Raw genomic sequence first — 17306 nt, 5'->3', positions numbered from 1 at the left:
GTCTATCTAAACAATCCTACTTGGTAATTGAACTAGCTAGGTGCTGAAGGACAGGCACCTGAGAAAGCTGCCTCGTCAGCAGACCTGTAGTGATTCCTTTCCCTCCAGTATAGTGAGGTGAGGTGGGAGAGAGAGTGGATATAGCACAGCCATTCTATTCAAATACACTATGCAATTTCAGTGTGCCTGACTGTGCATTGCCATGGAATTTCCAGGGAGCAATAAAAGGGTATGAGCACGTAAACAGAGCTATATATAATAGTGCACTACTCACTGTACATGTGTGAGAATAGCTATGTTGGATAAATATCACTGAGATCATTAATAAGGGTGTTATAACACATCTGTTACATATTTATAGTACTAGGAATGGATAAGCAGAGAGAATTGTCCTCAACGGTGCTTTTCTCTGAGCTCTGAGCCGTCTAGTACTACTATACAGTTGCTGCAATCTATAGATGGTACAAACGGCAGCCAGCCAACCACGCCTGAAATCTACACAGCAAGAAAAATACAATATGATCAAGTAGTGTAAGGTGAGCAGCATCATGAAACGGGTAGTAAAACACAAGCAACATCTCTCTCTCTAGACAAGCCTTGTTGTACTTTAATGCAGAAATAGCTTTAGTACAACTCCATGGCTGCAACATTATTACACCTTATGCCCAGGATGCATACTCTTTAGGTCTCTCTCGCTCCATACTCTGACCTTGACAGTAACAGTGCAGTGGCGGACACACACACACACATACACGCACAGAGGAGAAAAGAGGAGGAGAACAACGGTAATCAACAGACCACTTGCATCGCATCAGAGTGCCGACGACGACATGTGTGCAGCCAGAGAGGGAAACACACACAGGAAATCCATCCTAATTGAGAGAAATAAACACAGTTATAATGGGTTATACACCTCTGTTCTCTTACAGTGCAACATCCAACCGAGAGGATTGGATAGTGTGTCCTCTGTACCATGGTTTTACAGCAACACACCCTATCTAGTGCACCATCATCAGTGTTTCCCCTATATTCATTTAGCAGCTCGGCAAAGACACAAATTGAAGATCAGAGTAACAAGTTACATATCTTTCTCAGATTCTCATCGGATTGACAGAGAAACCTCCAAGGTAACTATCTAGCTAGCTTGTAATCCTGGAAGTGTTGCCAACCCTGTTAATAGATGTATGTGTTAGCTAAAATTCAGTAACGTTAGGCTAGCTATATAATTTTTGAAGTTAATATAGAATTGGCTGGCAATGTCATTGAGATCAAGAGATAAAATGTAACTCTCCTCGATTTTCAGAGGAGTTTCAAAGGAAGAGAACATAACTTAACTTTCAAGCATCTTGGAGTAGTATGTCCTTTAAAACCTTATCAACAAACTAAAAATCCCCCAGGAAGCCCCACTACCTCTACCATCGCTACTGGAAAAAAAAACACACACTGACAATCACCATCGTTGTGAAAAGAACCAATAAGGGGTGCGGTGAACAGGTACATTTTTTTAATAAGGTCCATCCAAACTTCAGGCTGTAACTATGAGATGTAATATCCTCTCTCAGTGTTCTCTGACAATAACACATTACTGTCTTTTGCTGACTGGCTGCTTCCTTGAACATTTGCTTTGGTCCAAAGCACTCCTTCCCACAAAAGATTGTCAGTTTCATCTAATATGTATCTAGTATTTCATTTCAAGTGAAAATGGTTTTAAGAGTAAAAAAAAATACCATTAGACTATACTGTCTGTACATTGCTGCCTGGTTCAAGTTGTTTACGACAAGTGAAAATCACAGCAAGATATACCTCTGTCATTGTAAACAATAATTACGTACTGAAATCATTTAATAGCGAGGAAAAAAATGCAACGCTTTAATATTTGAGACCACAAGCAAAAAATGCCAAGCTCACTCTATAATTCCATCAAAACAAAGTAGAATGTGGTATTATTTTTACCTAAACATAGCCTAATACACTGTCTTCACAGCAACTACACCATCACGTTGCTCACCTCTACAGACTATAGCGATCTTAGTTATACTAATTCTTAACTCTGTTCTGCAAATATTCTGAAGTGAACAGAACAGGAAATATAACAAATTAGCACTTTTGTTTGCCCAGAGGGGGGAATTGTTTTATGAAACCAAGCCAACTGTGTGGTTAGTTACTCTGTTGTGTGTGAACTCAAGCCAACACCGTCTCTCTCTCTCTCTCTCTCTCTCTCTCTCTCTCTCTCTCTCTCTCTCTCTCTCTCTCTCTCTCTCTCTCTCTCTCTCTCTCTCTCTCTCTCTCTCTCTCTCTCTCTCTCTCTCTCTCTCTCTCTCTCTCTCTCTCTCTCTCTCTCTCTCTCTCTCTCTCTCTCTCTCTCTCTCTCTCTCTCTCTCTCTCTCTCTCTCTCTCAATTCAATTCAATTTAAGGGGCTTTTGTAAACATATGTTTACATTGCCAAAGCAAGTTAAATAGATAATAAACAAAAGTGAAATAAACAATAAAACATGTCCAGTAAACATTACACAAGCTAAAGTAAGAAAATAATATAGACATTTAAAATTGTCATAATATGTCTACATTCAATGTTGTAATGATGTGCAAATAGTTAAAGTACATAAATAAAATAAATAAACATATATATAAGTTGAATTTACTATGGTGTTTGTTCTTCACTGGTTTCCCATTTCTTGTGGCAACAGGTCACAAATCTTGCTGATGTGATTGCACACTGTGGTATTTCACCCAATAGATATGGGAGTCTGCCTTCAGCAGCCTTTTTCAATAACAAGACTATGCTCACTGTGTATGTACATAGTCAAATATTTCCTTAGCTTTGGGTCAGTCACAGTGGTCAGGTATTCTGCCACTGTGTACTCTCTGTTTGGGGCCAAATTGCACTTTCCAATGAGTCAAGTAATTATATTTTTGTTTTCATGATTTGGCTGGGTCTAAGAGCACCAGAACCAGCTTGCTTAGGGGACTCTTCTCCGGGTAAATTTTATGGAAGGATTAGGAATTACTTCCTTTTAGGTGGTTGTAGAATTTAAAAGCTCTTTTCTTGATTTTGATCATTAGCGGGTATTGGCCTAATTCTGCTCTGCATGCATTATTTGGTGTTTTATGTTGTACATGAAGGATATTTTTGCAGAATTTTGCATGAAGTCTCAATTTGGTGTTTGTCCCATTTTGTGAATTATTGGTTGGTGAGCAGCCCCCAGATCTCACAAGCATAAAGAGCAATGGGTTCTATAGCTGATTCAAGAATTTTTTAGCTAGATCCTAATTGGTATGTCAAATGTTATGTTCCTTTTGATGGCATAGAAGGCCCTTCTTGCCTTGTCTCTCAGATCGTTCACAGCTTTGTGGAAGTTACATGTGGCGATGATGTTTAGGCCCGAGGTATGTACAGTTTTTTGTGTGCTCTAGGGCAACGGTGTCTAGATGGATTTTGTATTGTTGTCTTACTGAAATTTACTGTCAAGGCCCAGGTCTGACAGAATCTGTGCAGAAGATCTAGGTGCTGCTGTAGGCCCTCCTCGGTTGGGGACAGCAGCATCAGATCATCAGCAAACAGGAGACATTTGACTTCAGATTCTAGTGAGGCCGGGTGCTTCAGACGGTTCTAGTGACCTCGCCAATTCATTGATATATATGTTGAAGAGGGTGGGGCTTGAGCTACATCCCTGTCTCACCCCCTGGCCCTGCGGAAAGAAATGTGTGTTTTTTGCCAATTTTAACCGCACACTTGTTTGTGTACATCGATTTTATAATGTTGTATATTTTTCCCCCAACACCTCTTTTCATCAATTTGTATAGCAGACCCTCATGCCAAATTGAGTCGAAAGCTTTTTTGAAATCAATAAAGCATGAGAAGACTTTGCCTTTGTTTTGGTTTGTTTGTTTGTTAATTAGGGTGTGCAGGGTGAATACGTGGTCTGTCGTACGGTCATTTGGTAAAAAGCCAATTTGACATTTGCTCAGTACATTTTTTTCGCTGAGGAAATGTACGAGTCTGCTGTTAATGATAATGCAGAGTATTTTCCCAAGTTGCTGTTGACGCATATCCCACGGTAGTTATTGGGGTCAAATTTGTCTCCACTTTTGTGGATTGGGGTGATCAGTCCTTGTTTCAAATATTGGGAAATATGCCAGAACTGAGGATGATTTTAAAGAGTTTAAGTATAGCCAATTGGAAATTGTGGTCTGTATATTTTATCATTACATTTAGGATACCATCAACCCCACAGGTCTTTTTGGGTTGGAGGGTTTGTATTTTGTTCATTCAATGTAATTGGAGAATCCAGTGGTTTCTGGATAATAGCTTTAATAGTTAGTTAATAGTTTAATAGATTTGTATTTGATCATGTATAGATTTGTATTTGATCATGTATATGTTTTGCTGTTTGTTCTTTGTTTTTGAGCCAAAAAGATTGGAGAAGTGGTTTATTCATACATCTCCGTTTTGAACAGATAACACTTTGTGTTTTTGTTTATTTAGAGTTTCCAATTTTCCCAGAAGTGGCTAGATTCTATGGATTCTTCAATTACATTGAGCTGATTTCTGACGTGCTGTTCCTTCTTTTCTGTAGTGTATTTCTGTATTGTTTTAGTGATTCACCATAGTGAAGGCGTAGGCTCAGGTTTTCTGGGTCTCTCTCACCCTCTCCTTAATCCAGACAGGGAAGTTGTTTGCCCAAGTCAGTCAGGCTGGCATTAGTCAGATTCCACCACCTTGAGGACAGCAGCGACTATAAACAGCCTACCTCCCACTCTGGCAAACATCAGGATGCTATTAAGAGGGGCATTAAATTAAATATATTCACATAGTCCTTCAATCAGAATTCTCAGACTCAAGTGTTATTTAGTTCAACTCTCAAGTGAAGCAGAATGACAAATCACAGTCTGATTAACCTCTGCAGAATGGCAATAGGAGACCAGTGATAAAGAAAGCACTCATCCACAGGCTATGAAGTTTCCCCCTCTAAATTAATTCCATATTCAAGATTCCTATCTCTCAGATATAACCCAGAATGGCACACAAATATGCTCCTGCTAGAGAGATTACCAGAGACTGATTTAGCATAAACATTCCCTGCTGCAGCTGGCTGGATACTGCTGCAATTGCAAACTTGCTGAATGAAATTGTGAAAAAGTGAAATCGCAGGCCTTCATTTACTCAGAGCAGACAGTTAGTAAATGTTTCATTAGGATTATTAACAACATGAGTATTGTATAATAATAATGCACAATAGCAAGTTTTGACAGTAATGGTCCAAGTCAAGTTTTCACTTTGTTCAAATGTAACACAAGCATGTTAGATAGAACGTGTCCTAACAGATTACATCCCAGTACACATTGATATATTGTAGCTGGTTTGTTATATTCCATAAAAGCATGAGCACTGCGTTCAATAACACATAGATATAAAACTGTCTGTTATGAAGTTGTCATTATCTGTAATAAACCCAGATCCTAAAACTTAATTCTAATTTGTTTGATGTTGTGGAAGAAAAACAACATAAGGATGTAGCTATCCCATAATTAGAATTGTTCTATTATTTGCGAAAATACAATTGCCCACTGGCCTTCAAGAGACACTTTCAACTCCAGGTATCAACACACCATTATTAATTTACATCTAATCACCTGCTTGTTTTCAACAGATGCAAATTAAACCATATAATACAATTGACTGCTGAAGCCAAAGTGTTGTCCTTTACAACAGGTCTACTACAACCATTACATGCTGGGTGATGTCTGATTCGACATGCGCTTCATTTAAAGTTCCTCAACAGCTGGTTGCTGGTGTATGCTAATTTATCTCTCACAAGCTTCAGTGACTGGTGTCCGGCTGCAAAACAGCAGGCAGTGATTCACCAATGCACACAGAACAGCACAGCCTGGCCTAGCAAGCAGCACTTCCATGCTACACAGAAACAAACAGCGGCATTGTCATCGATGAATGCACATGTTTCACGACGCTAAACAACCTTGCTTAGAGCAGAAACAATGCGAAAGTGCCTGCAATGCAGGGAAGCGCTCTAACAGACGATATGCACTGACGGTGTGTGTGCCCTCTATTCCGTATAACATACGCCTTCTCCAGGCTATACCTGTTACCCGAACGCCAAGGTCCCCAATTCTCAGACGCACTCCTGCTGGAAAGGGCAACATAGAAACTTCTGACATCTCCACTCAAAATCGCATAGCATCTAATGAGAAGCGTTAACGTTTACATATATAAATAGAACACTCCAAGCGTTACCGTTCTCTTCTTGTAGGGTCTTGCTGAATGCTAGGCTTGGTGGGCGCCATCTTCCTACAATTATTTGATTTCTTACTTTTTTTTTCTTCAGATTTATTTTGACATAAAGCCGTGACGCCTGACAGCAATGCTTCATGTAGTCTGGGTATATTTAAACAAAGCTGTAGCGCTGATGTGGACCAACTGTGCCCACGTCTCCGTGTATTGGCGTTCATGAGCGTGAAAAAAGGAGCAAAAAACCCCAAGACCGAGCTCGAAAGGCATGCCAAGAAAAGTGAGTGGAAACCGGGGGATGCGCTTCTCAAATCCCGCTGCTCTCCTGATACATGGGGCTCGGGTTGTAGCAGTGGAAATGCTAGGCTACTCTATGCACATCGTTTCATTACATTTTTCCACAAGAGCGCGTTGTCTCCGGTGCTTCGTAAAGGATTTTTCTAAGTCTGTTTGTCTGTGCATTTTCCAGCTTTTCCTGGCTCGCTCTATGAGAAAAAGGAAACATCTTCTCTCCAGCCAGAACAACAACGCCGCTCAGTTGTAGTTGGAGACAGTTGTCATTTTCCGTTGTACAGGTTGCGATACGCAAATATCCTTGGCTGTGCTTTTTGTAACTGCTATAAGACGCATCTATAGTTTTATGCATTGGCCTATGAGGTTTTCTCACTAAGCTAAATGGAAATGTTTTTGATAGTAATAAGTCTTGCAGATAGATATTGGATGTGACTATTTACAATGCTAAAGTGTTTATAAAACACATTTTATTAGAATTGTCATTATCAAATATGTATATATTAGACAGTGGACACATGCCACTTGTATCAATTTCATAGTTGATTTTAAAAAGTGTTTATTTTATGAGGACTATAGGCCCATATTATTAACAACGTCCAACATTCATAATTGAAATGAAAAGATATCCACATACATTTACTGTATATCTGTTTTAAATAGGCCTATTATTTAAGAGTTATCTGTGTGTGATTCACTTTAGTTTAATCTAAAAAGCAAATGCTATTTTAGTGTATTATAACATATGAATTAGCCACACATTAGCCTAATTGTTCAATCATTTGCATTTAAATTCATTATCATTAGAGTGTCACATCAGATCAAAACTAGTATTCAATCAATGAACAATCAAGGTCACTGACTTGTCAAAATGTGTTGACCAGATGCTAAATACAAACTTCAGGTAGTTAATATGCTGATATAGGGTAAGAAGCCTAGAATAAACCCACAGATGCTTTGCAGATATAACCATACAGTGAGTTGCCATAATGGTAATTAGTCTACAATATATATATATATATGTATATATATATATATATATATATATATATATGATAGACTAGACTATATTGTAGACTATATATATATATATATATATATATATATATATATATATATATATACAATTTGTATATAACCAAATGTGAACACATAGACTACAGTTGGTTTGAAAATACTAAGCCTATAAACATTTTTTTGTTGTTATATAATATGATCAAAGAAAATACAACTTGCCTTAAAAAAAATTCCTATGGATTATCGTCAGTTACTTTAACCCCCCAAAAATGTTATGTTTATATTTTAGCAGGTGTCATGCCACTAGTTTCCGTTCAACATTTCTCTTTCAGAGAGCAGATGTAGGCTATAATCTATATATTTTTCACCTGAAACAAGATAGGTTTCCCAACATGTTTTATAAAATATAATGAGTCACTCTAGAATACGTGTGATTTTAAATATGGGTTGCAAAAGCATTTAAACACAAATACCATTGGTTTCTAAAGTCAATGTGTCAACTTTTGCCAGTCATTAAGTCTCGGTGTATAACATAATTATCCTAATTATCTTTGACAGGCTTTATAGCCATGCATGATCAAGTAGAAAGTAAAATGTTCAGTGAAGGTCTATAGCCTAATTATTTATTGTAAAATAGTCTATTGAATGGTATGAAGGTGTCATGGATAGCCTACTTTAAGTCATGTTTCAGAATAAGTTGACTGTGTAGCCAAGTGTTGTTGTATGCACCTCATTATACATGCAGCAGCATGTAAAGTAACTTTCTTACTACATTCTGCAGGTAATCACCATTTTAACTAGTCCCACTCCAATTATTGTCATCCATATGGCCTATATCGCATAAATAGCATGATTTGAAACTTGATAATGCCATATGTTATAAATGTGGTAGCAGGGTCGTTATGCACCCCAAAAATCTGAAGGGGAATAAAGTACGTGAGCAGGGCTGGGGGTTGGTGATTACCTGCGGAATGTAGTAAGAAAGTTACTTTACATGCTGTTGCATGTATAATGTGGTGCATAAACAACACTTGGCTATTTTAAATAGTCTATTGAATGGGGGCTAAGCCCCCTGTCCATAAATTGGAGAATTTAGGATTTTTTAAACACCTGAAACAGCTTTTTCCTGCAATCTAGAGCCATAATCATTATGCTTAATTCTATGTAAAAATATATATATGTTTTTTTCTTCGTATCTAAGTATACCTCTTGAGCTGTCTGTATCCTCCTGACAGATGGTTATTTTTTTCAGGAAACTAAGTATGCTTCTCTGCATCTCTGCTAAAAGCTGGGTAAAATATTGAAAGGCATGGGAGTCTTATTCAGCACATTTAGTTATTGCTAGCTTTTCTTAAGTCTACCAACCTTGCCAGCAGGCATGCCAACTAAGATAGTTACACGAGCTAGCTACTCTAACTTGATTGATAGCCTGAAATGTCTTTTTGGTAGCTAGTTATGAGGTTGGAAGATTGGGAACCTATTTAAAAATGTAATTTTTTTCAAATATATTTTTTACCGGACAAATCTGAGGGGGCACGTGCCCCCTATGAGCATGACACCTCTGTGTGGTACCCATGTCCAAAACCAACCCAAAGTGTTTAGTGACTTATATCTCTATCTCTATCAATCTATATCTCTGTCATCTCTATACATCTATTATTGTGTGGCCATGTCTGAATGAAAGAATGGGTGAAATAAAATAAAACTAAACACATTTCCCCAGTGGTCAACATACCTTTGTTGATAGGAGGTGATCCCCTGGACGTTCTGCGGGTTCCCGTTAGTTGTACCGGGGACTCTCCCCATGGCGTGACCTGATGGCATTCCCCCGGCTCCTCCACCTGCCGCTGTCACCTGAACGCTGAAATCCGGGAAGATTCTGATCATCCCAGCTCTGGTAGATTGAACACGCACCGAGTCTATGGAGATATTTCAACGAGTAGCAGCAGCCGTCCCTCCAGCCAAACAAGTCACATCACAATCCTATTAGTGATGGTTACCAGCTCATCGGCCATTCTACGTCTTGATTTCTCTAGCTTTCACAGCTTTCAGGAGGTTAACAATGACATTGATGCCGGTGATGTGCGGGGCAGGAAACGCGTCCTCTACGCACGGATTTGTAGTTGGAGACAGTGGAGATCAGTGAATATTGTTCTTTATCTAGAATGATAAAATTTCGAATATGTTGTGCCAAATAGGCTATTGCAGCATTACGCGTAATTCTTGCGTAAAATATTGTAAAGTCTAGCCTTATGTTCCTGAACTATTCAGAAATAAGATATATTAATTTACTTTAGCATGTTCTCTATGTAAAAGTGGAACATTGATTAGGGTTATTGATGACTGGTGATCTAGAAGTTTAAATATAAGAAGTGACAGGCGGTCAGGAACTTTTACTTAAAAAGTTAAACAGATTAACACATTTCAGGCGCTTCTTTGGAACCGGTTTCTTGTCATAAAAAGCTCACCAATAACCTTATTTTGAATTTACTGAAATGTTATCTCTTTAAGATGCTTAGACGATTAGAAAAATAAAAGGCTTAAAGCCACAATCTCCGACCGGTTTGCATCCTCCGTGCGCACAGCATCATTCCAATCCACGTGTTATTACGAACAAAACCATGCAAGATCAAGTTTTGAAATGGATAACTATTTGCACTTACATTATAGGCAATACAGAAGTTGGCAGTAGGTCGCTGACCAAATCGTTAAACCTAGATTAGAGGATTGCAAAAAGTTAAAGTATTTTATGCCCTCCACTACTGTTGGCACAGCGTCACTTCCAAAACAGGACCGATGCTATTTGTAAGGATGCCTAGATGTGTTGATAGGCTAGTGTGAAAAATTCGCTTTAAAAAACTTCCAAATAACGCTGAAGCGTTCAGTTTGTCTCCAACAATTGAAGTGTGATGTTTTCTTATCTTTCTTTGAAGGACTGAAACCCTCTCCTCTTGACAGGTGCTCTATGTGCTGTTGTTTGTGTGAGGTGTCTCCGGAACAGGTTCTCTCAACTTGCTATGCCCTAATGTGCAGCAGAACATTTGTAAATAAGCTTGTTGCTGTCTTTGTGAATGTTCCCATAGACGGTGTTGTTGTTTGATCTGGTAGCAATGCCATTCCTAGCGCGTGTGAGCGGATGAACTTGGCCTCAGCAGCTGCTGATTAACTGCCTCGCGCAAGCGATCCACGGAGCGCGCGCAGCACCATTCCAGCCAATCAAAGACAATGACAAGAACGCGCAAAGGATACTGCAGGAGCAGTAACCCATTGCAGCCCGCGAGACAGCTAAAATCGATTCCATTGAAACTGATACGCCCTTTCATTACGCGGGTAAAGTACAAATTAACATAGGTCTGCTATCAAACCCTCTCACACCAAGACACAGTTATGTGTTTGATAGACAGTGCAGCCAATACGAACTGGATCAAATTACTCACAGATCAGGTAGAATATAATATAACTGAATTTTATAACATACAATTTGCCTATGAAAACATCTTTATATTAATTTGTAAGATTCAGTCTATGTTTGCTTGAAGTGAAGGGTTCAAGAGGAAACCAACTCAAGGTTTCATAACACATTATACATTTTATCTAGATAACAATGTTCTCTCCTCAGAAGGGCAGAAACCTAAGCATACTTAATGAACATGTTAATACCATGTTAAGGAAGGTTTTGCAAAAACAATTCTAATCTTTAAAGTAGGAGCATTCTGTCCTTTTATACTCAAACATGTTTTATTTTGCCTCTAAAACTACACCTTTAGAATATGAAAATGGCAGACTCTTCTGAAATGATCCTCTAAACATAGACCAATCCAGATGATTCAACACCAATACAAAACAACCAAAGCTCTTCACCTGAGACTTCAAATTGGATTGGTTCTCTAACCATCTCTAATAAAACTGCTCCAAGAATGAGGTCCAGAAAACTGCTAGCCACCTTTTGCTGTGTTTTCCCTGTAATGAAATCAAATGAATTGCACTGGAGGCTTTAAACCAACATTACAGGCCCCTGATACAATTAGATGAATCTCTGCTGCTGTTTACCTGCTCAGTTATTTGGAGGGCTCTGTATTGCATTTATGTGTCTACAGTTCTTTGCTAAAGTACATGAGACAGAACGGGGGCAGGTGCAACTGCTTCTCTCTCTCTTGCTCTGAAAATAATGATAATCAATGCTATGTTGAAGTACTTGAAGTCACAAGGTGCCTTACAGTGAATATAACAGTGTAGCTAAGGAGGTTGAGCTATTTAACTGTGAATAGTATTCATTTAGGGTAATCCTGCACCTGATTTCAGAAAGTATAATCATTCCTTTTAAGGAATGGGGCGGACATCTTACCATGGCATTCTACAGTAGTTCTGAGTCATTTACCTTATCAGAACTTGACAGTGTTTTATAATGTCTCTTCCAGAATGAGAGTGAACTGTCTATCTGATAACACTGTTGAAGAATGTCTCCTCCAGAACGAGAGAGTCAACTGTCTACCTGATAACACTGTTGAAGAATGTCTCCTCCAGAACGAGAGAGTGAACTGTCTATCTGATAACACTGTTGAAGAATGTCTCCTCCAGAGCGAGAGAGTCAACTGTCTATCTGATAACACTGTTGAAGAATGTCTCCTCCAGAACGAGAGAGTGAACTGTCTATCTGATAACACTGTTGAAGAATGTCTCCTCCAGAACGAGAGAGTCAACTGTCTATCTGATAACACTGTTGAAGAATGTCTCCTCCAGAACGAGAGAGTCAACTGTCTATCTGATAACACGGTTGAAGAATGTCTCCTCCATAACGAGAGAGTGAACTGTCTATCTGATAACTGTTGAAGAATGTCTCCTCCAGAACGTGTGTTATCATATGGAAGGCTAACAGTGTGATTCCAGAGATCATCATTCAGCCTTGCATCAGAAATTGATCATTGAAGACGCTTCTCAGAATCATAATTTCATCGTTCTTTTGTGAGTACCAAGGATCAGAGTATTATAAGTTTCAAGTTGTATTGTCACATGCACGGAATACAGCAGGTGTTAAACAGTGCAGTGAATGCTTAACTTGCAAGCTCTTTCCCAACAATTCACAATAGAGGTAGTAATATAAATGAAGAAATAAAACACGTGAAATGTGAGAGAAGAGCAAAAAAGAAGAAGAAAAAAACCCTGACAATGCAGTTATAATCATGTCTTATATGCAGTGATTCATACATTTCTCTATTTTGTCTGTGATGTGACTTATTTTGTAAAGTCTTAGAGAGGATAAAGCTCTGTTTGGGTTCTGGTCCGAGACGTGTTAAAGGGAAATCCAACTTAAAATTGGATTTAAAGTACAATAGTAGCATGTATGGTTTTAATAGCACAAATAGTCAAGTTCTCACAGGTTTTCACTATGCACTATACCACTGTTTTTTTCAAACTCACGTAGGGTCAGTTTCCCCAGACACAGATTAATCATAGTCCAGGACTAAAAAGCGTCCTCAAAGAAGATCCTCCATTGAAAGTGCGTTTTGGTCCAGTACTAGTGTTGATCTCTGTCTAAGACACTGTCCTATAATGTTTACTGTACATGTCAGTAAGGGGAATTCTTCCATGAAAATGTAGGATGTATGGTGACCGAGTTCCTATGATCGTACTCTACCATTAATTGTCCAATCTGATGGACAGGTCAGAGCCAGGGAGGCATAGAGCAAGGAAAACACTCACCTTTTACTCAACCATCCTAATGTAATATGAAATATTGCTTCCCTGTCTTTTAAAGATGATTTGGGGCTCAGGAGAAATTATGAACAAACTGTTGTGAGGAATTACAGCTGGGACACTCAGGTAAAGACTTTCAATATGTCCAAGTGGAGATGACATCGTTGCTTTTATTTTTCCTCCATTAAAAGCTCCCGCACTGCCATTTCAGATGTGATTCCATATCAAATTGTTTCTTAACGCGATTTGATGACAGTCTGAAATCCAATCACCTAAACCTCTTAAATTACATGAACACAATCAGCACAATCCCTGGTCCACTGATGGGGCCAGCACCTCTGTCATCGCCCGGGCCCTTTCATTCACAGTCACACATACGCAGTCTGCCACTGCCTACCACAATGATCAACTGACACATGGTTGTCTTTTTTTGTACTACTTTCTTTTCACGGTTCTTTTCTAATTGTACAACTTTTTGTTAAGCACATGTACATGACTTTGACATGGCATATTGTGTTATTTTGTGTGTGTGCCAATGTCATCGATCACATTGAATGTCACAGTGAACAACGGGGTGGGGGTGGGGGGGGGGGCTCTACTGGCCTCGCTATACAAACGCCTATAATGTAGCACATGCAGTACAGTAAACTTAAAGGAACCTGTTTTAATTTCTTACCACAATTTTATTTTCCTCGTCCAGATTAAAGTACATTGGCATTTTGATGATGAGGAAATGATTCTATCCATCTCTGGAAATGTAATAGAGGACCGTGAATGCTCTCAAAAGCACAAGGCCATCAACGACGATGGAAACGTAGTAAATGCTGCTAAAATACTATCATGTTTTACATCTTACTGCAATGTAAACCCTTTTTGCCTTGAGTCATCCTTCGTTTGTTAGAGAAAACTTTCACAACTGTACAACCACACCCTAAAACCTTCCCTGTGAGATTTAAATAACAGGAATATTTCATCCCTCCCTTTCTACACAGAAAAAATGATTTCCCTTCTTGTCTTTCTGATGTGGCATAATCATGTGTGATCTTTTCAACAAAGAGTGTCCAGCCGTCTTATTCATTTTCCCATCCATGCTTAAGCAAGGACACGAAAACAACATTTTGACTGGTGGTAATTGCAAAGCCACCATGGTTCGATACACATGACCTTTACTCCCTTTAAAGTCATTTCCATTTCAAGCAAAAAGAGCTTGTTAATTGCAAAAAGGCAAAATAATAAATATATTTTTCTTCAACATGTCATGTTTCTTTGAGGACAATGTAGGAATGCATTTCCATTCTAATTTAATAATCACATCAGTCAAGTCTGAAGCTTTCATCAACAATAAGAATCAAAAAGATACTTAGATAGTAGTGTGCTATAACATGCAGTACTTGTATTCTGCAGTCTGCTAGATCTACATACAGCCTGTAATATGGCTGCTGATGGCTGCTGATGGCTGAGGAAGCTGATGTTACACAACTTGATGTGTTATGTAATATTCACAGTCTTTTTATAAACAATGGATACCATTTTATTTTTTCTGTCAGATTTGCTCTGATGTAAGAACACACTTATCATCAACAAACATGCATCTTCCATAAGACCAAATGGGCAATTACAGTAAAGAGTCATCAAGGCAAGTCTAGTCTAGGCAATCACGGAAAGGTTGATTGGCTGTTGAGCAGTGTGTGTGTGTGCATGCCTGTGTGTGAGCAAAAGTGTGTGCGTGTGCAAAAGTGTGTGTGACTGTAGGTACATGCATCCATATGTATGTGTGTGTGTGTGTGAGAACGAGCATGGGTGTGTGGGGGACAGGACGTACCTCCAGAGCTGATTCGCTGATGGGCTCAGAGGATCATTTCTCTTATCCCATCATTGTCAGAATCATCAGCACCTCCTGTGAAAAACCCATTATTCATGCTAATGGCTGTGTCTGTGTGACTGGCAACACTCAACGTAGACTCAATGTAATGACTATAGTAATGACTATACTGTTGAGGGTGTGTTCCAAATGGTACCCTATTCCTATATAGTGCACTCATTAGGGAATAAGGTTGCCATTTGGACGCTGACACACACACTTTATGTAGCATTTTGTAGTTAACATTCAATGACTTCCCTAAACATATGTTTTCATATAATCTCAATCAGTCTGGTAAATCAGTTGTTTTTCCCAGTACTAACTCCTCGGATCCCCAATCAGTCTTGTAAATCAGCTGTTTTTCCTAGTACTAACTGCTCGGATCCCCAATCAGTCTGGTAAATCAGCTGTTTTTCCTAGTACTAACTCCTCAGATCCCCAATCAGTCTTGTAAATCAGCTGTTTTTCCTAGTACTAACTCCTCAGATCCCCAATCAGTCTGGTAAATCAGCTGTTTTTCCTAGTACTAACTCCTCGGATCCCCAATCAGTCTGGTAAATCAGCTGTTTTTCCTAGTACTAACTCCTCGGATCCCCAATCAGTCTGGTAAATCAGCTGTTTTTCCCAGTACTAACTCCTCGGATCCCCAATCAGTCTGGTAAATCAGCTGTTTTTCCCAGTACTAACTCCTCGGATCCCCAATCAGTCTGGTAAATCAGCTGTTTTTCCCAGTACTAACTCCTCGGATCCCCAATCAGTCTGGTAAATCAGCTGTTTTTCCTAGTACTAACTCCTCGGATCCCCAATCAGTCTGGTAAATCAGCTGTTTTTCCTAGTACTAGCTCCTCGGATCCCCAATCAGTCTGGTAAATCAGCTGTTTTTCCTAGTACTAACTCCTCGGATCCCCAATCATGGCCTCCCAGACGCATCTCCCATTTAATGTTCCACTTGTGCATTTTTGATTTATAGTGTTGAGAAAAGAAATGATCAACAATGAAGGATGTTTGTACATTGTTTCAGGTGAATTGCATACAGAAAATGCATGTAATCAAATGGTTTCCAATAGATGAAGTTTATTTCTCAACATGTCTGTATATGTATTGTTAACCATGCAGTCTAGCACTTTAACGCTGATAGTATTCCACATCACAGAACACTTTTACACTAAACACAAAGCATGTACACCATCATGACACGTCAAGGTTGGACAACGTATACATATAGGCGGATGCCTGTTTCAACCTTGCTGTTGTTTTCCTTCTCTACATCTTTTGAACACCTAACTGGGGTAGCAGTGTTTCAACAAAAAAGGTATAAGAAATAACAACAGCAAGGCACACATTTTTAAAGTGTAAAACCTTCCCCCGTAGTCGTACCCTGCCTTTATGTCTTAGGAATAAAAAATTAAAAAGGAAATAGTAGATAGATGTTGAATTTAAGTCAACAGTCATCATCAATCTCTTACTACACAACACTGTTCAGCTGTTTCCAACCTGGGACGTGTTGCATAGATAGATCTACTTGCATTTGGCTTTCTTTATGACATAGGTCCAACTTCCATTTCCTTCATCAGTTGAGTGCCAAAACAATCCCTCTTTTTCCCTCTGGCTTTCTCTTTCTTAACACAAGTTGCCATGGAGCTGGAACTCTCAGAACGCTCTGGAACTCTCAGCAGTGCTGTTCTGTCCAGACAGGATGGAACTAATCACCAAACAGCAGCTCTCAAAGTACTCGCCCACTCCATGTGTCCTCTTCAAATTTGACCTTACTGATGCAGCAAACAAGGAAAACCTGGGCTTATAACATCTGCAGCTGGTTCTACAGTACTGGTGAGATAGTGAGAAATGCCATACAAACTGACAGAAGAAGTATGTGTCTGTGTGTGTTTGGTGAGGGTTTGTATGGTTGGTGGCAGAGCAGTGTGGTAGCTCAGTTCCAGTCTGGGACGGATTGGAGGAGCAGAGGATGGTGCGGGTCACTGAGAGGTCAAAGGTCAGGGGTCAGCATTACAGTAGCCAGAAGGAAGAAGAGGAAGCTTGAGTAGCAGGCTAGAGAGAGCCATTGACCAGGGGAACATGGGAGAGAGCCCATGCCACAGGCCACCAGGATGGACACTGCACACAGACATGGACCATCCTCTCTCACAGCTGAGCCTTGGAGGTGGCTGAGGCTACACTCCCAGACAGTCTCTGTA

At 39.4% G+C, this 17306-nt stretch overlaps 2 protein-coding genes across 3 annotated transcripts in view; both read right to left on the bottom strand.

The window, feature by feature from the left end:
- The window catches only part of LOC110505776 (neuronal PAS domain-containing protein 3), a 481806-nt gene extending 471086 nt beyond the window's left edge, over nt 1–10720 (bottom strand). Inside the window, exon 1 of one of the 2 annotated variants that reach the window (XM_036963003.2) lies at nt 9292–10720. In XM_036963003.2, the coding sequence (XP_036818898.1) occupies nt 9292–9443 (152 nt within the window). In that variant the 5' untranslated portion in view covers nt 9444–10720. The remainder of the gene's footprint in view (nt 1–9291) is intronic. The other variant, XM_036963005.2, reaches the window with a different exon arrangement.
- A 5448-nt stretch (nt 10721–16168) lies between these two features.
- Nucleotides 16169–17306, bottom strand: part of LOC110505775 (A-kinase anchor protein 6) — a 234487-nt gene continuing 233349 nt past the window's right edge. Inside the window, exon 15 of the mRNA XM_090221110.1 lies at nt 16169–17301. Coding sequence (XP_090077236.1) covers nt 17254–17301 — 48 coding nt within the window. The 3' untranslated portion in view covers nt 16169–17253. The remainder of the gene's footprint in view (nt 17302–17306) is intronic.

Source organism: Oncorhynchus mykiss, chromosome 25 (genome assembly GCF_057628025.1).
Source record: "Oncorhynchus mykiss isolate SJ-2025 chromosome 25, ASM5762802v1, whole genome shotgun sequence".
NCBI lineage: Eukaryota > Metazoa > Chordata > Actinopteri > Salmoniformes > Salmonidae > Oncorhynchus > Oncorhynchus mykiss.
This window is presented reverse-complemented; position numbering and strand designations above follow the sequence as displayed.